The 26,548-nt window shown below is 49.5% G+C and overlaps 1 protein-coding gene across 16 annotated transcripts in view; it reads left to right on the forward strand.

Moving 5' to 3' along the window:
* CNTFR (ciliary neurotrophic factor receptor) overlaps positions 1–26,548 on the forward strand; it is a 385,998-nt gene that overhangs the window by 339,946 nt on the left and 19,504 nt on the right. For 11 of the 16 annotated variants that reach the window (XM_072993042.2, XM_078384185.1, XM_072993038.2 and 8 more), the window contains 2 exons: positions 183–349; positions 14,581–14,744. In XM_072993042.2, the coding sequence (XP_072849143.2) occupies positions 183–349; positions 14,581–14,744 (331 nt within the window). Of the gene's footprint in view, positions 1–182; positions 350–14,580; positions 14,745–15,961; positions 16,230–26,548 lie in introns of those variants that run through there. The other 5 variants (XM_072993045.2, XM_072993047.2, XM_072993046.2 and 2 more) reach the window with 5 other exon arrangements.

Genomic DNA, 26,548 nt, shown 5'->3' on the forward strand with positions numbered 1-26,548 from the left:
GGCTGTCCAGAGGGGTGGGGTGGTTTTTGGAATACAGTAGCTCCATCCTTTGAGCGTGGGCTGATGGTGGTGGTAGGGAAATCCCTCTCAGACCAAACTCCCTGTAAATCCCACTTCACCTTAGTTTTTCTTTCTCTCTTTTCTTCTCGTTTTTTTTCTCCTTTTCACTCTGTTTTTCCCAGCCACGATTCCAAGGAGATTGTGTGCAAGAAGGAAACGCCCCCGAAGAACAGGTGCTACATCCAGTTCCTCCAGGTCTTCTCCACCAAGAAGTACAAGGTGACTTTGACGGCCTCGAATCCCCTGGGCAGCAGCTCCACCACCATCTCCTTTGACGAATTTGCCATAGGTAAGCAGAGCAGGCGAGCTCCGAGCCATTTTCTCTTCCGGGGAGGGTCAGTCCCCCGGTGGTCAGAAGGGCCAGGCAAGGCAGAGGTGGGGGGGGGCCTGAGGCTTCAAGGACGCTGGACGCCTCTCACGGCCTAGAGCATCCTTCTGGGATGATGAGGGTGGCTGGCTTTAATGAACCCTTGGAACCGCCATTACTTTGGATCACGGCCCCCCTGAATCCCACCAGGCAGCGTGGCCAGGAGATGCGAAGAGCTGTATTTGAACAATGGAAAATAAAATAAAAGTCACATCACCAAGTTCTGGAAACCAAGACCTTGCAGTCATCTGTGCGTCTCGAACTAGCACTGAAGGCGCTTGTTTCGCTGGACTGTAACTTGTGCATTCGGGTACATGCAGTCGCTGGAGTCAAACGTTAAGGCCTCCAAAGAGGTGGGCTAGCAGGGTTTCAGAAGAATGTGCCAAAGAGACGTATTAGCCTTTTAGGTGCCCCCAAACTCTGGTGGCGCTGTGGGCTAAACCGCAGAAGCCTGTGCTGCAGGGTCAGAAGACCAAGCAGTCGTAAGATCGAATCCACGCGACGGAGTGAGCGCCCGTCGCCTGTCCCAGCTCCCGCCAACGTAGCGGTTCGAAAGCATGCAAATGCGAGTAGATAAATAGGGACCATCTCGGTGGGAAGGTAAACAGCGTTCCGTGTCTAAATCACACTGGCCATGTGACCACGGAAAGATTGTCTTCGGACAAACGCTGGCTCTATGGCTTGAAGAGCGGGATGAGCGCCGCCCCCTAGAGTCGGACACGACTGGACAAAAATTGTCAAGGGGAACCTTTACCTTTACCTTTTAAACTCAGCTGGGTTTGCTGTAATAGACTGTGGACTAACGCTATCTTCCCAGGTATGCAGTTAAGGCTCTATCCGTATTCTTGTTTTTCAGAAACACACTGTATGAAAGAAATATCTAAAAGTGTGTTATTTGGTGGTGGTGGTGGGATAAATTAAAAGATGGGGATCTGGGCACGGCTTACAAGGGTCCCCCTCTAGAACAGCAGAAATGTCTGAGGCCACGAGTGAGAGTCCTCTTGTTCATAGCCTGCAGGTAATTTATCAACAGCTGGATTTGCTCAGGATGCACATGTAAGCACCACAGACGTTGCGCAGAATTCACAGGGAATTCTTATTAAATTCAGCCCTGCAATTCGGGTTGAAGTGCTGAACAAGCTGCTAGTGAGGCCAGTGGCTTTCTCCTGGTGTCCTACGTTGAAATGTGAAAAATGCCTTGCTGTTGATAATGAGATTGGCCCCTGGGGTCACTGCTCTCCTCCTGCCACCCACTTCACATGTGAAGAACAAAGACTCGGAGACCGAGGTTGGCCAGAGAAGTCCATAAACTAAAATGCTCATTCCGGCACCCACTTGTGTGTAGCCACAACCTTTTGCCAGGAGCAAACGACAGCATGCTTCCTGTGATAAATGCAACTTCATCCGTCCCACCCTTGTTGCATCTCATCGGAGTGTGAGCTAGGTCTCCCCTGAGATTTCCTTGCCAGATCACCCGGCACGAGGGATCCTCCAAAGAGGAAGGTCGCCGGGATTGTACCAGTCTCCTGGGGGGAAAGCTTCCCACTTGGAAAACCTGGCAGAAACCCCCCCCCCCCCCCCCGTTTTCGACCAACAAGGGGGAGGATAAGTCCTAATCAAGTGGAAAATAAAGGGTCCGTTCATTTGGTCTCCCCAGCCACAGCCATAGCCCTGAGAGTGATCAGTTAGTGGCTGCAAGAAAATGCACCCCATTTCCCATTTAAATGATGGAATGCCGTTTTCCATTAGCAGCCGCACGCAGAGTGTGTTACAGTGATCCAGCTGGGATGTAACGAAGGCCTGGTCAAGTCTGTCCAGGAATGGGTGCTGCTGGTGCCATAGTTTTAACTGTGCAAAGGACACTCCTGGCCACCCCCGAGACCTGGGCACCCAGGCTCAGAGACTAATCCAGAAGCACCCCCAAGTTGCGCATGGGGGGGTTTCAGAGGGAGCGCGACCCCATCCTGCACAGGCTGTTCATGCACCAAGTACTGCTCATTCCTCACTCAGCAAAGAAACAGAGCAGATGATAACAGAAGACTTCTCAGACAGGGAAAGACCATCTCCAGTTTGGAAGCAAAAATAAAAAAAAAAAATTAAGGAGCAGCTGAGTAACAAGCCTCAGGTTTCGCCTGGATGTTATTTCACTATGTGAACTGCCTCCGTGCGGTGAACTTTGCAAAGATAGTAGAGACTCTCTTGAACCAGGGTATAAGTCCTGACCTCCGAGAGCATCAGGGATAGCCATGGATAACGGCAGTCTTTGGGTGCAATCAGATGGTGAGGAGGGACTGCTTTGGATCACCTGGTAAAGGGTCACTTCTCTGGGCGATCATTAAAAGTCACCCTTCCAGCCAGTCATCCCAATCGTTCCAGCCGGAGTGCTGGAAAATACCCTGAACCAGAATCGTGCTCTGGGGACTTCTTCAAAAAGCGACCCAAATGGCTGTCTGATTGCGCACACATATGCCCCGACGTGTTTTGGATGGCCTTTGATCAGAGTGGTGCAGCAGAAGACCCAGCAGCTATAAATCCAGTGGTTTTCCAAATGGATGTTCTTGTTTTTAAAGCCTTATGGGGGTCACAAATTTTCTGCCTTACATCTCTTAAAACAGACTGCTCCGCTCTGCGGTCGGGACTTCAAAGCACATCTGCTGGGCCCCGGCGATGCAGGGCAGACAGTTGCACAGAACAAAGCTTGGTGTCTGTGAAACAGAACAGATCCCAGGCAAAGGTGCCATTTTGAAAGCCACATTCCTGCAACAGACATACATGCTGCACATGTGGAAGGGGGAGGGAGCAAGAGCCACCACGGGGGGGGGGGGCCTTGTCCACCAGAACTCTCCGAGTGGCAACTTGGGTAGATTCCACCCCGGTATCCCCCAAGCAATCCTACCACGTAGGTTAGGGAATTGCAACCTCTCCTAGTCTGGATCCTGGGAAGGGGGACAAACTCAACTCCAGAGACACCCTTAGAGCTAGTATATTTCCATGGCGGGAGAGGCCCAATAACCAGAGTGGGGTTTTTTAAAGTTTTTTTTAGTTTTTGTTTTTTTGCTTAAAACTGGGCCAAAACGAAGCTTGGAGAGAGCCGTTTCCTTCCAGCCTTTCAGAATAAGGGGAAAAACACTCAAAAGGCTGGAAGCTGCCAGAGGATGACGTGATGGGAACAGGACCTGGAGGTCTGGGGGGCAAAAGTGGGCTTGAGGTTGACCACCCTATGGCTGAGGGACAGTAGGTGACTGAAAACCCCTCCTGACTTCATGGAGATCTGAACTTCGCTGTCTCTCGGGGGGGGGGTTCTTTCCAGGGCTCCAACCCTTACAACACAACCTTCTGCAGAAGGAAGGTGTAAGCAATGCTGTTCACATTTCTAAACCCTGCTGCTTCTGAGCACACTCTTCGGGCAGGCCCTTCCTGGGGAAATGAATGTCTCGGGGGGAAAAACATTGCAGATTTGAACCCAGAGGAGCTGAGCCTTGGAGTGGCATGTCAGAGCACCCCTGTAAGACCCGGCCGGCATGCCAAGAAAAGAGGCACTAGAAGGAGTGCTCTGAGTTTGCTGTGCTCCGGGTACAAAACCACTCGTGGGACCCCGGGGGCCTCAGCTCTCCAGGAGGTGCCAGGGAGTGCTGGGTTTTTTTTGGGGGGGGAAGAGGGGGCAGCACAGTGTTCCAGCGCCAGAGCTGGGGCAGGAGTAGAGTCACTTTGCATCTGGATCCTGGGTTGCCTTTTGAGGAGCTCTGATGGGAGAGCCAAGGCTGGACAGATGGTCTTTGCATCCTGGAAAAAAAAGGATAAAACAACAGCAAAATCAACCAGAGGAGGAAGCAGAGAGGGAGAGCAGGCTCGCGCACCCTTCATCCCTCCCGTTTGTAATGGGAGCCCTGGGCAAATTATGGAAAATGAGCACACTGCACTAAAAAAATCAGTCATCCTGACAGCGCTAATTATTCTGCATATCAAAAGCCATTCAGGACAGACACGATTTTTGATGAGCCATGTGAGGTGCAGATGATGAGATTCGGAAAGCACAGAAGGAGGGATTGGCTTTTATTGCTCTCTCTCTCTCCATTCAACAAGTTGGCTGTCGCCACCATGCCTGCTTCTGAGCAAGGCTGCAAAGAAGAGGGTGGAAATGGAGCAAAGCGAGGAGGCAGAGCTCTGTGGCAAAAAGGCTCACTGTAGCAAAATAGCAAAAATTACTGGAAACATCCAGTCGAATTTGATGCAAAATGGAGACAAGATCCTTGGGTGTTAAAAAAAGGAAAACAGGTTTTGTTCTTAGAAATCGACCAACATGTTTTGTCCGGAAGATACTTGCTTGACCTTCTTCAGGGGAAAGTAATACTGAAACCTGCCTGCATGGATTTCAAGAAAGTTTGACTGCCTACCTCGTTTCACCCAGGGGCAGCTAAGGGCATGGTTATACTGCCGATTTGTATCTGTTTCAGCTCTGATGTATTTTTAAATCGATTTTCAGACACATGGTTTTTGTGTCGCTGCCTGTGTTTACTTAGAAAAATGATTGCTTTAAAATCTCTACACATGAGATTTTAAACCATTTCATTGACCAGCATGTTTGGAGACCTTGTGGTTTCCATGCCGCTTGGTCCCGGCGCATCGTCAGTGATCACAACCTTCTCTCTCATTTATTTTCCAGTGTTGTGCAGTATTTCTTTGGTTTTCAGGTATCCTTTGGAATGCGTGCATTTCTCTCTCTAAAAATATAAATTTTAAGTGGCATAGCGATGTAGTGACATTACTTTGGAAGCCCATGACCTCCCACAAAAACAGTACAGTATTTAATACGACAGAGTTGCTCACATTGCCCGAAGCAATTAATAAAGAACTGATTTCACAAGCTTGTTAAATTTAAAAGCCCCCACCAGCCTTTCTAAAAAAAACCAAAAAAAACCCCCTTGCTTTGCAAGTTTTTAAAAAAGCGGGCTTCACTGTGCATTGTGTGCTCAGGATTTTTCAAATCAGTTTCCATTATGCAAAACCCAGTTCAAAAGCAGTTCTTGTTGTCTGTGGAACCGAACCCTAAATGCACTTTCCTGAAATCCCCATGGGCCAATTTCTATATGACTTTCCCCCAAAGAAGGACACGCTGTGACTATCCCCTACTGGCTGGAAGGGAGAGAAGGGTGTGGAGAAAGGTTTGCCCGCTCTCCTCTGTCAAAGCGATGCCTTAGCCATATGCCATCGGGGACCACTAGGAAAGGACTGGAGCTCTCTTCCTAGTGGTAGAAAGGAAGGCTGAAGACCTAGAGGTTCCACCAAACGCTGCAGGCACCCTCACAGATGGACATAAAGATAGGCTGCTTGCCCTGGAGGTGGATATGGAGATCAGTGGTTGAGTCAAATGACGAAAGTCTTAGGTTCAGTCCCTGGATAAACACTGAAAGAACTGGGCAGGTTTGTCCTTGAGAAGAGAAGATGGAGAGGAGATAGTAGAGCACTCTTCAAAGTCTTGAAAGGCTGTCTGCCATGCAGAGGAGGGGCAGGATCTGTTCTCGATCATCCCAGAGTGCAGGACACACAACCATGGGCTCATGTTACGGGAAGCCAGATTTTGGCTGAATATCAGGAAGACCCTCTTAACAAGTAGAGCAGTAAGACAGTGGAACCAACTATCTCAAGTGGTGTTGAGTGCTCCAACACTGGAGGCCTTCAAGGGACAACTGGTCAAACTTCTGTCAGATCTCTCACTTGGATTCCTGCACGGAGCAGGGGGGTGGACTCGATGACCTCATGGTTCCCCTTCTAACTCCATGAGTCTAGGATTCTATATCGCAGGGCTGCTAGGACCCAAGGGCTTGTGATCCAAAACGGTAATACTTCCGTGACCTCGGGCATCTCCTGTGAGTAGCGGAGGCATTATGGCTGAGTTTGGTTTCCTGCAAAGAGATGGTCATTCGTTTCTGCCTGGGAATGGGCAGAATTTATTTATTGACTTCGTAGAGGTCTGTATGGCCTCCTAATGAATCTGGGCAGCCAATCAAGTCCACCCTCTCTCTCTTTCCACAACAACAAAGTGCCATCATACCTCTGGTAAACATAAACAAGAGTGGTCGCCACTTGTCCACCTTCTAAGGGAAACCTGCCTCAGACAGCGGCTTCTGGTGAGACGGCTCCCCCTCTCCAGCAGTGGGGCTACTGGCTGACGGGAAGCAGTGGGATGCGTCCGTCTATAACAGTGGTTTGCCTTAAAACATGAAGGCAGGGACCGTTTTTCTTCTGGTTCTCTCAGTTCTTTTCACTCCTCGTTTTGTTTATGGGAGTAGAGGGTGGAGGGTCAGGTTTTCCCCCGGCTCTTTCCTTGTCTGGTGCACCAGCCTCCCTTTCAGCCCCGCTCCGTCCTTGTAAGAACTCGTGTTGATGGGCCGTTCATGTACTTTCCCCTCACATGGGACGGTGAGCTTGAGAACACAGGCGTGAACAGCGCTGTGTTTGGAAAGGTGCATGCAATGCCTTGTGTCTCGGGTGTGTGTGTGTGTGTGTGACATTCACAAAACCATACAACTGTTGTTTAACATCCCTCCTTTCCTTGACAATAGGCAACAGGGGAAGGCAGACCTGGTAGAAAGGCAGGGCCATCGCCGTGAAGGAAGGAGTCGCTACAACAGTCAAGGGATGGGGGAACTATCCTGGCCTGTTTTCTTTCAGTAACAGATCAGAGGTGAAAAATAGGCTGGTGGAAACACACAGGGATCCTGACAAATGCCCAGGACCAGTCTTATTTGCGTACCTTATTATCACTCCATAGCCAGTCAGACTGTGCGCATAATCAGAAATTAAAGCAACTCCTAAGTGGCAACCGTTAACATCTAACATAGAAGTAAGAATGAGCAATCAGCAGGAGAATAATAAAATAACCGTTTTCCAACCAGGATCAAGTAGCAAGGTTAGCTTACGAACCGTATAGAGAGTGTGAAGCAGGCAGTGAGTTCTAGCTTCCCATGGCTCATTTCACGAATTTGGCGGTTCTGGGCGATGTATATAAGCGTCTGTGCCAGCCAAGAAAAATCAAAGTGTATCTATAGGAGGAGAGCTGTTCCTAATCCCAGTTGATAAGGGTTTAACATATGGATTCCTCAAATCTGGGGGTATTCTGTTAGAAAATGTACCCTGTCCTCCATCTCGCACGATACTGGCCCATTTAACATCCCTGAACCTCTTTTAGCTGCAGGGACCTCAAGTCTGTATTTGGTCAGGGGTTGCCTCAGCCCATCCCAATTTATAAGGGACAAATATGGGGGAACCTTTCCAAAAGGGAAAGAAAAGCCTTGATCTGTTCTGTTGGAGCCCCAAAGAGCTACAGATGACCGTGGTCGACTGAATGTCGGTCTTGTATAGATTTTTGCATCTTCGTATCTCGTCCCGTGGAAAGAGGCTGAAGGATAGCCCGCCTCTCCATTTCCTTGCAAGCCAGTAAAACCAGGGGGGTGAGGCCGCCTAAAATACTCTCTTGAGCCAAAGCAAAATGGTTGTTTTCTTGGGGGGGGGAGCACCAACAGATCTTCCACTACGGCCTTGGAGACAGATCTTGGTACCCCCAACGTTCTGGTTAGAAAATTGTGTGGGACAGATCCCACAGATATTTTTAAACTATTATTTCCTTTGAGTTTTGGCTTACCCCTTGTAGCATTATATTGAAAAGGGATTGTGGCCATGTGCTGTCAAGTCATTTCTGACCTACGGGACCCCCATAAAGGAATGACATCCGTAACGTCCTGTCTTATATAGCTCTGCTCAGGTCTCGCAAACCTATGCCCGTGGCTTTGTTTTTTGGCTCTACGCATCTCATGTTGGATCTTCCTCTTTTCCTGCTGACTTTGACAGTCTGTAGCATTCATGCCTTTTCCCCCTGTGTCTTGCTTTCTCTCGATGGGTCCGGACGGCCATAGCCATAGTTTAGTCATTGAGCTTTCTAGCGGCATGTAAGTTTGAACACCCACTTTTGTGTCTTTCTGGTGGTCCACAGTATCCGTAAAGCTCTCCTTCTTTCAAATGAATCGTGGTTTTCTTTTCCCTTTCACGTCTGTGCATAATAATGAAGAGCGCCATCGTATGGATGATCTCTAGTGATGCATCCTTACACCGGAATAACTTTTCTAGTTCCTCCCAGCTGCTGTTCTAGGATTTACCGTCTTCTTCTGATTTCTTGGTAATGTGTCACTCTTCTAAAATTCTGGGCCTCATAAAAATTTTTTACATGGCTTGGAAGCCCTAGCAAATTGGAACATCTGGTCATGCTATCCAAATGGATGTCCAATCCTTCCACTGAAAGCCGAGCTTAAACCCTCATCAGCCCTCTCTGGCTCTCAAGCTTCAGCCTTCCCCTCACTTGGACTGGGAAATAACACAGCCTACGTTAAAAGATCCCTGTTAAACCAGACCAAAGACCTCTCTATTCCAGCATCCCGTCTCCCACAACAGCCAGCCTCTCTTTGGAAGGCCCCAGAGCAGGAAGAGAGAGGGACCGGGTGTCTCCTGCTGCAGCCCCACATGGCTGGCATAATCTTTGATGGCCTCATTCCCCATAATTTTTTCTAGCAAAGTGAATCCTCACTTGACATGAGTCCATATGATTAGGAACCATACCATTCCCCTCCTCACCAGTGAGGATGGCAGTGAGTTTAGTGGTACCCTCTCTGAGTTCTCGCTTTGACAGATATGAACTTTTGTACAAAATTGTCATTTTTGTGCACAATTGCCAGTTTTGCCCCAAGCCGAATAATTCATGCAATGGTGCAGATTGTTCCAAACCAGGAAGACTGCAGTGTTAGAAACCAGAAGCACTGAATGGGTTGCTCACCTCTTTCTTAAAATCAGTTTCCATTTTTGTGACACATGTGTGCACTGCAGAAATGACAAAGGGATTCAGAAGGGGGAATCAAACCCTGTCTTCCTGTCATCTGAAGGAAAAAAACCTCAAGAGGGCTGTAAATTCCCATTGGAAGTGTCCTTTGATGTTGAAATAGCTTAGATTGATGGGAAGAGGGAATTTGGGGGCAGTTCTTTCTATTCTTAAATTTAACCAATCCTTTTCTAGAACCAACTAAACCAGTAGTTTTTGCTGCACTTTATGACTGTGAGACACACCCTGTCCTAGGTGTGTTCTCAGTCTCTTGTGGAGGAAACCTTCCCCTCTTGATTTCTCTCCTTCTCTCTGGGTTCACACAGGCAGCCTTATAACTACCGATGTCAATTCCCAACTAGACTTTAATTCTCCCCACCCCTCCTCTGGGAAGCTCAGAACAACATTGGTGGATTCCCAAGTAGCCGCATCTCAGGCTCCAGCCTTTTTTAAAGCATTTCTTAGAAACTTCCTCCTTAAAGAAGTGATAAATCCCCATTATTCATTACAATGTTCAAAAAGCAATTTATTGCCTTTCTTGTTTTGTTTTACCTGCTTCATTAGAAGAAACACGATTTAGAAGAGGGTGCTCTGAAACGTTTCTATAATCCCTGTCCAAAAATGCCTCCAGGGCTCGAGATGACTTTCGAAACGAAAGAGGAAATGGTGCAGGCGATGGCTCTCCTTGAAAACCCTTTCTGCTGAGCTCGGAAGGGTCTCGCGATCATGTCTTCTCTGCTCTGCCTCCCTTGTGCTTGGCTCCCTTCTGCTGATTACCATCAGCACATGCAAGATACCATCAGAGGTGATCGGACACATGCTGTACTTCCTGCTACTTCCTGTAGCTAATTGAGATGTTCCAAACGAAGGGCAGGGCGGGAGGGGGGCTGCTCATGACTCAAGACAGCTTCCCAGAGGCAGCCGATTGGCCGGTGTGTGGTCAGAAAGCAGGACTTTGGCCTCATCCAGAATAGCTCTTGCTATGTTCTGTGGGAGCATTGTTGTTGTTTAGTCTTTAAGTCGTGTCCGACTCTTCATGATCCCATGGGACCAGAGCACGCCAGGCCCTCCTGCCTTCCACTGCCTCCCGGAGTTGGGTCAGATTCATGTCTGTCACTTCGATGACACTGTCCAATCATCTCGTGCTCTGTCGTCCCCTTCTCTTGCCTTCATGCTTTCCCAACATCAGGGGCTTGTCCAGGGAGTCTTATCTTCTCGTGAGAGGGCCAAAGTATTGGAGCCTCAGCTTCAGGATCTGTCCTTCCGGTGAGCACTCAGGGAGCAGAGTCCTACCTAAAACCACATGGTGACCTTTCAGATTTGAATCCTAGTATTGGAAATTCATTTGTTTGCTTGTTAGCCTCTTTCTGTTGTTGTTGTTGTTGCGTTCTGTCAAGCTGGAACCAACTTCTAGCAACACAAGAAGAGTTTTCAGGGTAGATGAGATATTTAAGGTGTGGTTTTACCAGTTCCACACCCCCAGTGAGCTTCCGTGGCTGAGCAGGGATTCAAACCCAGGCCTCCTGGTTCCTCATCTGTCATTCTGTCCACTATGCCACACTGGGTATAGCCTATTTCTATGGTTCAAGAAAATTAAAACGGAGCCCTCAATCAAAGAGAGGGGGGGAACCCTACAATATGATCATAAAACCTTAACTCAAGAGCCAGTGGATAGATAGAGTGGAAGACTGGACTCAGAAGATGTGGGTTCAAATCCCCACTTGGCCAAAGAAATTCCCTGAAGGACTATGTGGGGAATATCTTACATACTGCAAGAAAGTCTGTTAGGGTCACTACAAGTTTGATGAGACATGATGGCACATTCCAGAGGAAGGAAGGAATCCTGAGTTGCTTCGGTGAATGAATAGCTAAGTTCTAATTCGGTGTTGAAATGAAGAGCCACTGGTCTCCCAAAGACCTTGGATGGAAACGTGGGGCCGGTGGCTTGAGAGGACATTTATCCTGCCCTTTTTACTCTACGGGAACCCCCCTGGGGCCATGCCCTGTGCCGATGGGGGAAGGAACAGCAGATGTAACTCGCGAACGCACGGAGTGTGTTGCAATCAAAACTCGGAAAATTCGCTTCTTGCTGCTGCCGAGCCCAGAGTGGGTTTTGCTCTGGTTCAGCTCTGTGTTCCTCACGTTCCTGGAAAACAGCCCGTTGTCTTCCCCTGTGTCTCATCATTCCAGCCTCATGCGCCTGCCCGCGCCTGCATGGAAAGCCATCCTCCCCCACGGCCGTTCTGGATCCAAGCTCGCTCTGCCCCGGCTGCATGTGCGCAACTCCACGAAACGAGAACTGGATGAACACCAAGGGAAGAGGAGTTGGCCGGCCTCCACTTTACGAAACACCTGCAGAGCAAACAGCTGGGAGCAGCTGGAACCCCGGAGCCTTTTCCGTCACCGCCCCGTCTCCTGCTGAGCCGACCCGGGGCTTTCGATGCGAAGGGCTCCATGTGGCCTCTGAGTGGAAGTTAGGACTCATCTGGGTTTGCTGAGCTCAACAACCTCATTCTGCTGGAAACCAGAACTTGCAGAGCCCACGGAACTGACGCCGGGTTTATTGGACTCTACGGGCCGTTTTAGTTGAGATTGTCCTTCCCTTCCCGTCCTTCTCCCTCAAGGTTTTTGCCACCATCTGGAGCCCCTGCAGCCATGTCAGCCTTCCTTCCTTGTCCCCTGTGTCATTTACTGAGTCAATTGGAAGTTTAAAAAAAAAAAAAACAACTCTTGAGACGTGGGAAGTTTGTTCTGGATTCCGGCTGGCCCAACACCAAACCGGGCTGTGGAGGCCCCATCACCCCCGCCAGCCTTAGCGTTTCTGCTCTTGGAAGCCAGCGGGCGGGTTGTGTTGGGTGCTCGGCAAAAGAAGGTGATTTCCATCGGAGGCCAAAGAAAGCAGCAGGTAAAGGTGGGGTGAGTTCTCCCCTTGGGAGCAATGAAGGGATGAGAGAAACAGCAGGCAAGTTCTCCTGCCATGATGCTTTTGTGTTGCTTTCCAGCAGTAGAAGGTGCACGGGGGCCCATCATGTTGACAGCCGGTCACATGACATTCCCCTGTTGTTGTTGTTGTTGTTTGCACCAAGTCCTTGCAGTGTAGGCCACTCAATTCCAAGAAGCCCTGTTGGTGTGAACACCAGAGGCATTCAAGAGAAAACTGGACAAACGTCTGCCTGATCTGCTTTTCATTTGGATTCCTGCCTTGAGCCTGTGTGTGTGTGTGTGTGTGTGTGTGTGTGTGTGTGTGTGTGTGTGTGTGTGTGTGTGTGTGTGTGTGTGTGTGTGTGTGTGTGTGTGTGTGTGTGTGTGTGTGTGTGTGTGTGTGTGTGTGTGTGTGTGTGTGTGTGTGTGTGTGTGTGTGTGTGTGTGTGTGTGTGTGTGTGTGTGTGTGTGTGTGTGTGTGTGTGTGTGGACTCAGTGGCCCCCGTCCAACTTTGTGGATTCTCTGTTTGTGTTCACCTCTGTTCAAGCCCCGTGTCTGGAAAGTGGTGGTTTCAGCTCTCCAGCCACCCTTTGCTGTGGCCTCCTATAACATCCCAACCTTCATATCCGAAATGTTTTTGCCCGTCCTGTTTGGTTCTGAACAAGCCATTCTGAATGGATCTGATCCTGCCCAGGTTTCATGCTCTACTGCTGTTGTTCCTTCTCAGCTTATCTGCTTGCCTGGTGGTAATGGATGGGACATGAGCTAGCATTGGATCGCAGTCCACAGGTATTGTTGTGCTGGCAGAGGGAGATGAACAGGTTGTAATCTCATCAGGAACAGAAAGCCACCATCCCGGGGACTTGCAGGAAGTCATGGGGAGGGAGCCAGTTTGAAACCAGCTGGCCTTTGTACCAGCTCACCCGCTGTCTTCACTCCTGGGTTAGAATGAGGGTTGTTGACCGATGCCTTTCTCGTTTGTGGGCCGGGTGGCAAGGACCCTGGGGAAAAAATGCTGCTTCTCGCTCAGCAAGGAGAGAGTAAGGGATTTCATGGCACTGTCAGCAACCCAAAGGAACGAGGCGAGAACTTTGGGGGTAAATTAAGGAAAAATTCACAAATAAAGCTTCAATGCAGAGGGTGCTAGTTTGCTGCTACTTTCCTGCAGGAACTCTTCAAGATTAGAAATATCAGGTGGGATGTTCACCGCTTTTTTAACCTGTCATTTTGTTTGCAGACACACACAGAGTCTTGAACGGAAAGGAGGCTTCTTTTTCACAGCCATGTTCCTCACAAATTACAGAGGCCTTGATGAGAAATATATATATATATATATATATTTAAAACACTGTTTATTTTGCTTTGGGGGCAAAGAACCTTACAGGGCCTGAGACATTCCTCACCAGCACCGTGTCTCACCAAGTCAAGCACAGCCTAAAAATCAACAAGGAAAAAAGAATTTAGTGAATTTTGCTTTGCGCCCCTTGTTAGCACGCTCCTCACATCCTGGGCAAAGGTTTAATATTGCAGTATATATATAAATGTGTATAATTCTTATGCTCTGCGCAACCATTATCCCTAATCAGAACGTGAAATTCTCTCAGCTTTGATTTCACAGCATTTTCTCGGCATCCGGCCGATGCCTGTGTCCCGTCTATTATCTTCCTCAGGTTGCAAGACTGATTTCGCTTCCCATATGGGAAGTTTCACACCTTTTCTGTAAACAGTGCATTTATTTACACATTGTTCTCATGTTGTTGATTGGAATTCGTGAATGCTCACAGAGAAATAAGTGCATTTGTCTCAAAGATGTCACCATATTTTTCCCTGTTGTTGTTTTTTTGCTGAAGTAGCTGTTCTGGGAAAGAGACTTCCTCAGGGGCGATGCACCACCATCTAAGAATGCCTCAGCTCCTGTGGAGCTGAAGCTGACCCTTCTTCAAATTCCCATAATAAGCTCGGCCCTGCCCCGAGGTAGATCCCCACATTTCCCGTTCCTGCTTAGACTTCCCCGGCTGGTCGTTGGGGCAAAGGCCGGCTCCGGCTTTTCTCTGAGATGAGGTTTGCTGTCCCTTTCGTTCTATCCATCCTTTCTCCCCTTAGAGGGGACCCAAAGTGGGTTACGACATTTTCAAAAGACAAAAGAATTAGACAGCAAAAAAATACAAGCCATTAGAATATTGGAAAAGCACAAGACATTAGAATATGCAAAGCCACTAAAATATATTGTGTTTTAAAATGACAGAATAAAAGCTGCTGAAAAGCCGGTCGCCCTCCGGGGGCCGCGTTTGCCAAAGACGTCCCTTCTCTGACCAAGACTTCTCGCCTTCCTCTCTCCTGTCTCGTTTTGGTTTTTTTGAACAGTAAAGCCGGACCCTCCAGAGAACGTGGTCGCCAAGCCGGTGCCCAACAACGCCCGGAGGCTGCTGGTGTCCTGGCAGTATCCGTCCTCGTGGCCCGACCCAGACTCCTTCCCGCTCAAGTTCTTCTTGAGGTACCGGCCGCTCATCATTGACCAATGGCAGCATGTGAGTGGCCACATCGGTTTGCGTGCATGTGTGTGTGTGTGTGTGTGTGTGTGGTTGTATGGGGTTAGAGATGGGGGGGTGAGAGTTCGTTCTCCAGGCAGGGGCTGAACCTGTTCAGGCCCAGTTGGGCCAACCCTTCCTCCTGAGCAGACCCGGTTTGTCCACCGTAGCCGTTTGGCAACTCGGCCCAAAGTTCGGCCATTGAAAAGGGCCCCCCTTGGCCGATGCCTCCCAATCTCCCCCCCCCCCCATCCTCCCAGTAGCTTTTCCGAGGAGTGACAAGAGCATCCCCCATCGGGTCGAAGGAGGCGACAGGGCTTTCCATCATTTTGCCTCCTTGGTTTCCTTGATCGCTTGGTGGGGCTCTAATTGTTTGACCTGTATTTAGCCAACGTCTTAGCATCTCTTAAGGAGGAGGGGTGATTTTGAATGTTTAAAAAAAAAAAATTCAGCTGCCATTAAAAGTCAGATTTGGTGCCCAGGAAAGCTTTCTGCAATTCCCCAGGACAGAATGGCAGTGTTTGTCCAGGTATTAGAGGCAACAGGGGACGTGGCCTGAATGTGATGCTCCGGGGAGCGTCCCGGTGGGGGGGGGGAGAGAACTGGGAAGAGCCAGCTGTATCGGATGGTCTGGCGTGGTCCAGCTCTCCGGATGCTCCTTGTTGCATACGGTTCTCCAGGATTGAGCGTTGAGTGCTCCAAAGCAGCAGGGATGAACCCTACTTAAAAGAGATGTCATAATTTATTTATTTTGGTGTGTGTGTGGGGGGGGTTATATTATTTCCCTAGCTTCACCTAGGCAGTGTGACCCATGAGGGATTCTGGGAGTTGTAGTACAAAAAAAAACATGTTTCCAAGCTCGATCCGGAAAATGCCAGAAGCAGGGGAAAGAGGCCTCTTTAATCAGCCTTTTAGGGTGCATGGTTGAGTCTGCACACCCAAAGCTAAAAGAGGTTGGCCCTCACACCTTTCCGTGGGGAGGCCTGGGAATCCTGCAGGGGCCTGGGGACTGTGAAGAGTCACAGCGTATTGACACAAACCTTCAAATCCTGGGTTTCCTCTGCTGTTGGGAAAAGGGGAGGCATAAGCACCAGGAGAGTTAAATAGCACTTGAATTGCTCTATATTTGCAGTATAGACCATGCCCTTGGATCGACATTGGCTCTCGGTTAAACAGCTTGCAGGGAAGCGCCTGTTTGATTGCCGTCTTTCTTTCAGACCGCAAAACCCGAGGCGTGCGAAGCTGCGCCGCCCACATCCTCTCCTCCCGCCTGGGCTTTGAACTCCCATTTCGCCTTCAAAAAACGCTCTCCTGGAGCCGCTCCCTCACGCGCCGTCTGAAATGGGGGCTATTTTCCATACATATGTTCAACATAAAACTTGCCCGGCAAGACGTAAAATGTGTTTAAAGTGTAAATGTCACAGCATTTATGTGCTCTCTGGTGCAATAGATTATGAACAGGAGATAAACCATCTTCTGTCATAACACCCCATTCTGTCAGGGACATGGAAATTGCTTCTCTGTTATCATATTTCTTCTTGATTATTGCTTTCTTTGAGGAGAGGGGTGGGCGGAGGGGAGAGACTCGGGGCCCCGAGGGAAGGTGAACTGGACGACGAGGGGCACCAGGATGGAGATTACAGGGGCCAGACAAAAGTTGCACATTCACACACACACATAAAGAGAGGGGCTGCCACAACTCATGAAAGGGTAGGTGCGCACCTAGAAGCACGCATGAGAAATAACGAGCAGCACCGTTACCTGTAATGAGGGAATGGCCAGCATCCTGCGCAGGGTTGAGGTGCGCCGAAATCCAGTTGTGGGAGCTGCTGTGGCCCCGTGGCAAGGAGCAGCCGATGTGCCTGGTTGCATGTGACCCAAGCCACATCAGCTCAGTGGGGCCGCACCTGCAGGCGTCGCTTTGGATATACGTAAATATGGAACAGGATCCTACCCGTTTCTCTCCTTGTTTGTCTGTTTGTAGTAAGAGCTTAGCAGATTGACATTTTGCAAAAGGAACAGGAGGGGAGGAAAGGGAAAAAAAAGGTACCCCCTTAGGAGTTTAACCTTTTAGTCTTCTTGGCCAGTTGCTTCTCCAGGGGACTTTAGACAGGCCGGCCCAATAAAGCTCTGATGAAGGTGCGACCTTCCTAAAAGCTTCCCAAGCATCTCTTGCCACCCCACCCCACCCTCTACCCACAGGGATTTTTCAACCTCTCAGTGACCCTCCCTGGGGCAGATCCTGACGCACAAATGAAGGCGCTGCGGATCTTAAGCTCTGTTTTTCAAACTACCCATCTCCTTTCAACACCGATGGAGTTAGGGGAACGGGACCCCCCCCCCCCATATAGTTCAAAATCAGAGGATAAATCCTATGCCCCCCCCCCAAAAAAAACATAACTACAAAACAGAAACGGTTGATTCTGGGAGGCCAGAGGCTCAGTATTTATTGAATACTTACCTAGTGAATGTTTATTTATTTACTGGAATATTTGTTTATTTATTTATTTGGAAACATCTGTGCATAACCAAAACAGTGCAGGTTTGACCTGTTCAGTTCAAGGGAGAAGTGCAGCTCCTGGCTCTTGACGTGTAGAAATGGGGTGGGCGCGCGGCCTTTTTGAGGACGTGGGACCTTTTGGCTCAGGTCCCCCCCCCCGGCCTCCAGGGCAACAGGGTCGCAGTTCATTCGGACACTCTCTCCCTTGAAATCATGGTGGGGCGCTTGCCTGCCCGAGAGAGCATCCCGCTGGATTGCCCCCCCCCCCTCGCTGCCAGCCAGGGTGTTGATTTGGACCTGGACCGCTGCTGCAGCCACAGTCCAGCAGCTGGACCACTTACATTGCCGAGGCTGCCTGGCCTTTGCTCCTCCTGCCACCCACTTACTCCCCTGGCCAGTATCGGGGGGGGGGGGGGGAAGACTCAGCCAGGCTCAGCTCTGCAGCCAAGTAAGAGTGGAGACCGGGGTGCCTCTGAGCATGTCGAAGCAACGGCCTCCTTCCCTTGGAGTTTCACCCAGGGCTCTTTCCTTGTTCCTCAGTGGAATGAGCAGAGGAGGGGCTTGGGGGGAGGAGAGCAGAAGGATAAGATCAGAGGCTAATTGGAACAGCGGCCCGCTATTCATGAGACAAGAGATGGACAATGAATAATTCAGCCGCCTCTCTTCCCTCTTTGAAGGCAAGCAGGGGAGGGGAGGGGAGGGGAGGGGGAGACAATAGCCTAGCCCCATCCCCACCACCACCACCACCCATCCTGCAAGGATGGAGCATTTCCAGAAGATGCGCCCAAGCCCCGTTGCCAGGCTTCTTTTTTTAAAAAAAGAGCCAGAATGTTTCTTCATAGGTCTCATAGCCCTGTTATTCTGTGAGAGCACTTCAGCATCAGGGTGAAAATCACGCTGCCGTCTTCAGAACCCGGCAGGCTTCGAAAGAACTGGATGCGAAACAGGGGCCATAAATCACCACTTAGGGTGAAATGTAGCCTCTCTCTCTCTCTCTCTCTCTCTCTCTCTCTCTCTCTCTCTCTCTCTAAGACACCAGAAGGCCCTTCTTCTCCTTTCCTTGCCTTTTTCTTTTGTTTTGTGTTCCTTTGTAAAATATTTCCTGTAAATCTGACTCCTCACCTCAGGATCCCAAATTGGGAAGCCTGTTCATTTATCTTAACAGAACTGAAAGTCTAGGAGTCCTCCTCCCCCTCCTTGCTTCCTCCTCTGCAGCATCGTCTTTAAAAGTAACTTTCTAGTCCTCATGGAGTAGAACTTTGGAAATTAGAAAGAATGGCCGCTGAAAACAGCTATCCAGAGCAGAAGATTTTTTTTTTTCATCCCCATTTAAAGAAGACCCTTTCTCCATGTGCAACTGGCTTGCTTTAGAGGAGAAACAGGGAGCCGCTCCCTTCCTGACCGGAGGGAAGGAGGACGGCCAATCCTGTAAGTGGCCAAGAGTAAACCCTGCCTCGTGTCCCCCTCGCCTTCCTTGCGTTTCTTTCTTTTCTTCTGCTTCCCACACAGGGCTGGGCATCTCCTGCCTGGCCAACGCATGTTTTTGCAAGGCGGGCAGGCAGGATCGGTGCTGCTGAGCACTTCAATGCAGAAAGGCAGCGGTCTGGGAGGGAAATCCCAGAACTCAGAGCTCAGACTGAAAAATAAGGAAAAGGGAGGGGGAGGGAGAAATGCCCCAGTGTCTGAGTGTGATTGAAATCGTACTAATCATCCGGCCACCATTTTTCACATTTTGAGAGTGTGAGTAAATCAGACATGGAGCGATCTGGGCTGTTCTTCTGCTTTCTTCCATGTGTCTTAAATTTAATATCTTGCTTCTCCTTCCTGGGAGAAACGCAGAACACACTTTGGGGGGGGAGAGAGGCAGGGGGGGATTCTTGCTGGGTAAAGCAATGCAGGCTGGGGTCAAGTTGGAGAAGAAGACCACGGTGGGGCTGCCAAGGTGAGGCTGGGTCTCTCTGACCCCCCCCCCAGCATCCTTGGAAACACACCCAACTGCCCTTCAGGGGGGAGGTTAAGAAGAGGTGGGGTGGCCCTCCTGCTCTTCCCGGGACCTCCCACCTCTCCCACCTGCACCCCCCAGCCCAGGTCATCAGTGGACCCCACCAGCAGCGAGGGTTGCCCACCAGAGAAAGGAGATCTCGCTGCTTCTTCTGCGCATGTACCTTTGCACTCCCTGCCTGTGCCCGCACCTGCTCTTCCAGCTCCTCTCAGTCGCTGCAGCGCACCCCCGGCCCAACCCGTGGCGCCTCGGGGGGCCAGGCAAGGCCACGGCAGGCAACCCACGGAAATGCATCGGGAGCTGTGAGACCCTTTTTGCTGGGGAAGCCCAGTGGAGGGTGCCGGCCCTGGATCAGGAGAACAGAGAGGTGCTGTGTTCCCCATCACCCTCTCGCACCCGCCACTCATCATCCCTTTTTTGCAGCGGAGGAAACGGAGGCAAAGAGCCTGTACCTGATCCCAGGTGAATCCCAGGATGCGCCCTCCCCGGAGGCGCCACACCCTTTCCAGGGTGTGGGAGCCCCTCCATGATACTTCTCGGCTGTGGGGGGGGGTCTTCCTCCCACGGCAGTGCCCTGCCACTCTGCCACCTGCACCCCTCGCCCCTTCCCACCACTCTCTGCCCACCGCTTTTCCACCCCATTCTGTCCACACTTGCAGTTCCTCCTTCCTTCACTTCCCCATCAGTGACAGCCCACCACCACAGCTGGTGCCATTTCCTGCCGGCCTCCTTTTACATATCTCAGGGCCATTGAAAAGCGGCTTCCTGGGCCACATGAGACTCATCCTAACCTGTTCCATTTCTCCTTGGCATCAGGAGAGAGGCTGCAGTTGGTGTCCCGTTCTTCAAAATCCCACTCCTGCTGAGCTTTGGGTCCCATTTGCCATTTCCATCCTTGACGCCTCTGCCTTTTACTCACGTGTCAGTGTCTCTCTCGGTCCCTTTTCCAAGCCCAGTGGCCTAATTCCACGGCTCTTGCTCTCCCCAGGAGACCCACAAAGCCTCTCGTTTCAGCACTCCTGTCTTCTAAAGTGACTCTTCTTGGCCACCTCATTCTCAAAGTCATTCTATCCCCATCTGATCTGAACACCGTTTCCCTTCTCCATTGGGGCTCCCTGGAGTTCCAAAGCTGAAATTTACTTTGATTCTACCTGCTGAGAAGCTGCTGGGTATCCACAGTTCTGCGGCTCCTTTCTCTCCCTGCAAATATTTGAGCAGTCAGTGCACCTGGAGGGATCATTAAGGCATTGGTTCAAAAGGAGGTACGTGTGCTGTTGATGGGACTTGGGGCAGAGACGGACAAGGCGACAGCTTTGCAATTAGAAGCACAGCCGGCTTAAGCAGTAAAGGCTGTGCGCTTGTCCTCCAGCATTATTTCAGGGTCACAAGTTTCAAATAATTTTCCCTTCCCTTGGTGATTGGTCACCGGAAGGTCAACAGCTGCCTTGCTTTGTTTGTTGATTGTGCAGACACGGAAGGGGTAATCACGTTCGGTCACTTTCTTCTTATGAAGCTGCCAGTTTCATCACTTTCTGCTTGCTGAAACCATCTAGGTGCGCAATCTTTATAGAAATACTCAGCATTTATTCTTCCTCAGAGCCCATACCTGGCTTGAAGGATGATGTATCCTCTCCTGCCCAAATGCCAGCCACCAGGCTACCCACCATTCTGATATGCTAACCATAACTTTGAACACTCCATTTTCCTCCTAACCCCACTGCTTCTTCCAGCTTGCCTACTTACTCTGAATAATAAATATAATAACAGAATGCATATAAACATAAATGTCCTGGTTAGGAAAATGGGCTTTTTATGATCTACATGTTTTATTATGCACACGCTTAAGTTAGATCTGAAGAAACAGGATACAGGCCGTGGAAGTTTATGTCAAAGTGTGCTGCTTATACACCAACCCATAGTGCTTAAATCTCTCTTGGGGCAATTTACGATTTTACTTATGCAGGCTACCTATTGCTGCCGCCACCACCACAGTTAACTGAGTCACAGACCTTGGAAGAATGGAAGATTGAGTCAACCTCGAGCCAGGAACCTCAGCCTGGGATCAAACTCAGGTTGTGAGCAGAGTCGTCACAGCAGCAGTGCAGTTGAACCCCCGTGTCAAACTTGCTAATCTTTTAAGATTCCACCGGGCTCTGTTGTTTTTCATCCTTTTGGTCGCTTTTTTTTCTGCAACGACATGACCGAACTTCACAGAAGGGTTTCCCCCGTTTCTCTTCCATCTTGCTGAGGCTCAAGCTGGCAAAAACAACCCCCCTCCCTCCCTCCGCTGGACGGACCGTACCAGAGGCACACACGGGGCCCCTCCAATACTCAGGAGGTGGTGAGCGCATGTTTCCGGAGATGTGCCTGTGTGTGATGGGTAACATGTGGAAGAGGCAGGATGCTCAGGCGATGGGGCGAGTTAACCGAAGGAGTCTGCAAAACCAGAGACAGGCTATTAGCAATCCATTAGGCCGATGTATCCAGTTCCAGCCGAGGTAATCCATTAAAGGAACATCTGAGCGCATTAGGGGTGCGCTCAGCCAGGGCCAGGACGCGGACGCTCCAAAGCGGGAGGAAGAGGAAGTGGGGCCAATCTGGCTTGAATTACAAACTTAAAAGCCGGAGAAAAAGAAGAAACGCCCTAAATATTTAATGTTCGGTGTTTAAGGAGACAGAATGGGAAAACCTGCCAAAGAGAGGACAGAGGACCTACCTTGGTGCAGTGGCGGCAGCAGCAGCCGGGTCTCTGGAGATCTCCACCTTTCTTCTCCCTTTCTAAGTCCCCGAAGCCAGGTCATCCAGGACAGCCCCTGCCAGGGCCTGGGGAGCCGGGGCTCAAGCCGGAGCCCCCCTCAGGGACCCGGGCCCTTTCCTTCGGGGTCAGCCATGCTCAGCACTCTGGGTCCAAATGGTGGACCACGCCCTGCCCTGCCCCTGTGGTTCAAGAGAGCGCCCTCTAGGCTGCAGCCCCGGCCTGAAAGCTGCCCACTGACCCCCCACCACCACCTTCTGGATATAGTGTTGGCTGATTCCTGTGAGTCACTCAAGCCCCACTAAGCCCTATAAAGCCCTGGGCATCCGTCCAGTCCCCTAGGAATGTAAGAAGAGGGTTGTAGCCGGATGAGACCGAGGGGTCCAGCTCTATTTCCCCACATTGCCCGACCAGATCCTTTCAGGAAAACCCGAAACAGGGCACAAATGTCATATGCCTTCCCCAACCCTGTTCACCACCATCTGGGCATGGCAGAGCCATCAAGGCAAGTGGCTCCTACCAGCCTTCCCCTTTCTGGGGTTTTCTCCTCTCTGCTTAAAAGACTTTCAAGGTAGCAGGGGAATCACCCAATCCAGTGGTGGTGAATCACATTGGTCAGCTTGCAGTGAGAGGGTGAACCCCTTGGAGAGAGATAAACAGAATTGCTAAAGGTTAGAGATGAATATGGATATCCCAGACCCAGGTGGCTAGGATTCCCCAAACCCACCTGTCCACTTAGAGGTGGTTCACTGCACAGCGCGCACAGCCAGTGTCCTGTCTGTTCCGCCAATCTCTGGCCAAGCCTGTCAGGTGTTTCCCTGCCTTCCTGCGCTTCTGGCCAGCCTGCAGGAGGGTTGACAAATCTCCCTGATCAGCTGCTGAATGGCCAGAAGAGCGGAAAAGGCCCAGAAGCACCAGCCAGGCTTGGTCCGAGACTGGTGCAACAAGGAGGACACTGACCACACATGCTGGTCAGCCATCCATAAGAGGACAGGTCACTTCGAGGAGGCGGGACTGGGGATCCCAGCCACCTGGGTCCAGGATATTTGTAGATGTTTACGAATATTCCATCTGTAATAAAGACCGAGAAACACACACAGTGCGGAAAGCTGGAACACTTTTGTCACGTCACAAGGAATGGGAAATACCAGTGGTGGCAGCTGATCATTCCAGCTAAAATACGTAAATGAGGGAGAACATGTGCGGGAAAGAGAGGAACTTACTGGCCAAGAAGCCTGGGAGACTGGTTTGAGCACAGCACAATATCGTTGTTTAGAGCCCAAAGAGCCACAAAGGTGTCCAGACTTTGGGGCGGGGGGGGGAAAGGAGTGGGAGAGAAACCTCGTAAGAGGATCTCATGGACAGCTTTACCTCCCTTCACTGCTTTTGCACTCTCGTATCTGACTGTCTTCGGCCAAACTCATTTATTTGAGAATTCGTTACCTGTATATCTCACCTTTCCTGCAACGAGCCCAGGGTGGCACCTATGGATCATCTTCTCCCCAGTCTTCTCTTTTCACAACAACCCTGACATGTCGTCCATGAAGGGAAAGTTCTAGGGTTCACGTGGCAAGCCCGTGGTTGCTTGTTCATGAGGCTCAGTCTGGTCCTGTGGTTCGTGGCCGGCAAGCGAATTTTGCAGAGAGAAGGGCATACTCTTTACATAGAAACAGCCTCTCTCTCTCAGTCACACATCCATGCACACCCACAGGCACCCCAATCGCTGCCTCTCAGTGAACCATTTGCGTTTTCTCCTCTTTCACCGTCCTCGTTTTGGACATGGAGAAGCTACAATTTGGGGAAGGAAAAGACTTGGGGTGTTCAGTCTACCCACCCCGCATAGAGCTCCAAGAGATTCCTGTTAAATGCCAGCATCCTAATGGATTGTCCAACATCGTGAAAGGGAGACCATTCTGGGTCGCTCAAGGACTTTATTTTGTCAGGAATGTTTAGGGTCATGGGGTTAACATGTGGGGGTCAGTCTGTTGTAGCAAAAACATCTAAAAACCTTGTGGCATCTTTTAGCTTTACAGTATTGGGCATAAGCTTTTGCAAAATGTAGCCCACCCCTTCGGATGCCAACCAAGGAGGGATGAACTGAGCGGCAGCCTACAAATACAAGCTTTAGTTTGTCACTAGATTCTTGCGTAGTTTTTCTAGGGGAGATTCAGACATTTCCAGCATTCCACTCATGACAAACCAGGAAAAGTGTTTTGTTCCACCAAACTAAACTGGAAGTGGCGTTTCCTGCAAGCCAGTGGCATGCACCAAGCCACAGGTCTAAATAGGTACCAGACTGTCATCACTAGATGCATCGGAAATTTTATTTATCTGTCCGTCCGTCTGTCCGTCCGTCCATCCAACCATCCATCCATCCATCCATCCATCCATCCATCCATCCATCCATCCATCCATCCATCCATCCATCCATCCATGCATCATTTCCTTCCTTCCTTCCTTCCTTCCTTCCTTCCTTCCTTCCTTCCTTCCTTCCTTCCTTCCTTCCTTCCTTCCTTCCTTCCTTCCTTCCTTCCATCCATCCATCCATCCATCCATCCATCCATCCATCCATCCATCCATCCATCCAATAACCTAATCTCTAAATGTAAAATAATACAAAGGCACAGTAGATGGTATTCCCTTTTCAGCAGTTGCCTCTGTTTCTGGCTGTTTGGCTGACTGGTTGTTTTCCCACGGGAGGGTGCCACAGAGGGTGCTGCCTTATGCCACGTCTGGTGCGTTCAACCCAGAGATGTTTGCCCTGACTGGTTGAAGGAGAGCTCTCTACATTCTCAGGAAGGGGTCTTTCTCCCCCTCTTTGCCCCTACCCTCAAGAGATACAAGAATTGGGGCCAGTGGGCAGTAGAAGCAGACTCCCCTTCCTCATTATGGGCATCCTGGCTGGCTGGTTGGTTGGTTGGTCAATTTTGCTTCCTTCTTTGATTCCAAAATAGTTAATTAAAATATATTTTAATTGTGGTTCAAAGAAGAGAGAGGTACCGATGCAGCATCTTCAGAAGCAAAATACCGTATTTTTCGCTCTATAAGACGCACCTTTCCATAAGACGCACTGATTTTTTAGGAGAAGAAAACAGGAAAATATAATCTGTTTTCTTCGCTCCATAAGATGCACAGACTTTCCACCCCCCTGTTTTGTGGGAAAAAAGTGAGTCTTATGGTGCAAAAAATACAGTAGTTATAGCAAGATTTCTGCCTCCAGTTCAATATAATCAGCAGCTCAACCGTGAATCAACGCCAGTCCTTGATAAAGAATTAAAGAAATTCCTTTTGAAATGGCTCAAAACAGTGAGGAATTATTATGTTTTGAAAGAAGAAGAAATGTGGTTTCTTGATGAGTACTAGTTAAGGAGTGGAGGGCTATATTTAGCTATTTCTCCTCCATGAGAACTTTCTCAGAACAGCTTGAATGTCTCTGGCAGAAAAAGAGGGGAGAAGGAAAGACGTGAAATATCACAGCCCTTATCTGATGTACAGCAGGTGGCTTTGAGTTCAGCCAGGCTAACACTATGGAGATTTTAAGTTGAGTGGAGGAGGAGGAGGAGGAGGAGGAGGAGGAGAGAAACTTTTGGAAGCCTCATTGTCCGGTTTAATAAAACTAGGAAGCATCGTATCTGCTTTTGAAGAGCTGAATCAAGAAAATCTATTTCTGAGTTGCGGATGGTTAAAAGAAATGCTTGAACAGCTTTCTGGAAAAAAATGGAAATGGTGGACCAGAATTGTCAAGAAATTAAAGCAAAGCTAAAAGCAGAAACAAGAAAATCTGTGCTTGGCTTTAAGTCATTGTTATATAAAGGGATATCACAATTTAAAGATGAAGTAAAATGCTGAATTTAGAAGTCAAGCAGATTAATAGAAAGGTCAGAGTTCAGACTTGGCAGATACATATGCATGAAGCTAAACTTACTGAAACTGACAAAAGATTGATTGAACTACATATAGCACAGAAGGCGGAGGAAATACATTAAGCCACAGTGGATTTCCAGAAGGTGGTGCTGAAGACGAGGTGAAGCTCACCGATGAAATTTTATTAGTGATTAATACTGTGGCACTGCGTCTTGGGTGTGTGGGAGAAGATTGAGTGAAGTGGCTGCACAGATTGAGCTCAAAATGTAGTAGAAGAATAGCCCGCGGAGATATTGTGGTGTGTTTTGTTAATTTTTACAAGAAGGAAATGTTCGTGAAAACAGTCAGAAAAAACTGTTCAGCTACCCTATTAAGGAGTGCTGGTCCAAGTGTACGCTGTGATCTGGAGAAGAAACATGAAACTCATAACTATCGTTCTTGTGAAGCACAGTTTCTGGGGGTGCCTAGTTTTTCCTGAGAGTTTCCTATGCTGGGAAAATGCATAACGCCAGTTGAAGAAGGTTTAAAACGCTCTCCATGACTTGATGGATGATCAACAATGGGAACAAGAGCAAGCCTAACCAAAGGATCAGCTACTCAATCAATCTCGTGCATTGGATGAAGAAAAGCAAGGAACATAAAAGAGAGATGAACTGGAAGGAATATTGCCTAGCCCTCCCGGT

This window comes from Pogona vitticeps, chromosome 2 (genome assembly GCF_051106095.1).
Source record: "Pogona vitticeps strain Pit_001003342236 chromosome 2, PviZW2.1, whole genome shotgun sequence".
In the NCBI taxonomy this organism is placed as follows: Eukaryota; Metazoa; Chordata; class Lepidosauria; order Squamata; family Agamidae; genus Pogona; species Pogona vitticeps.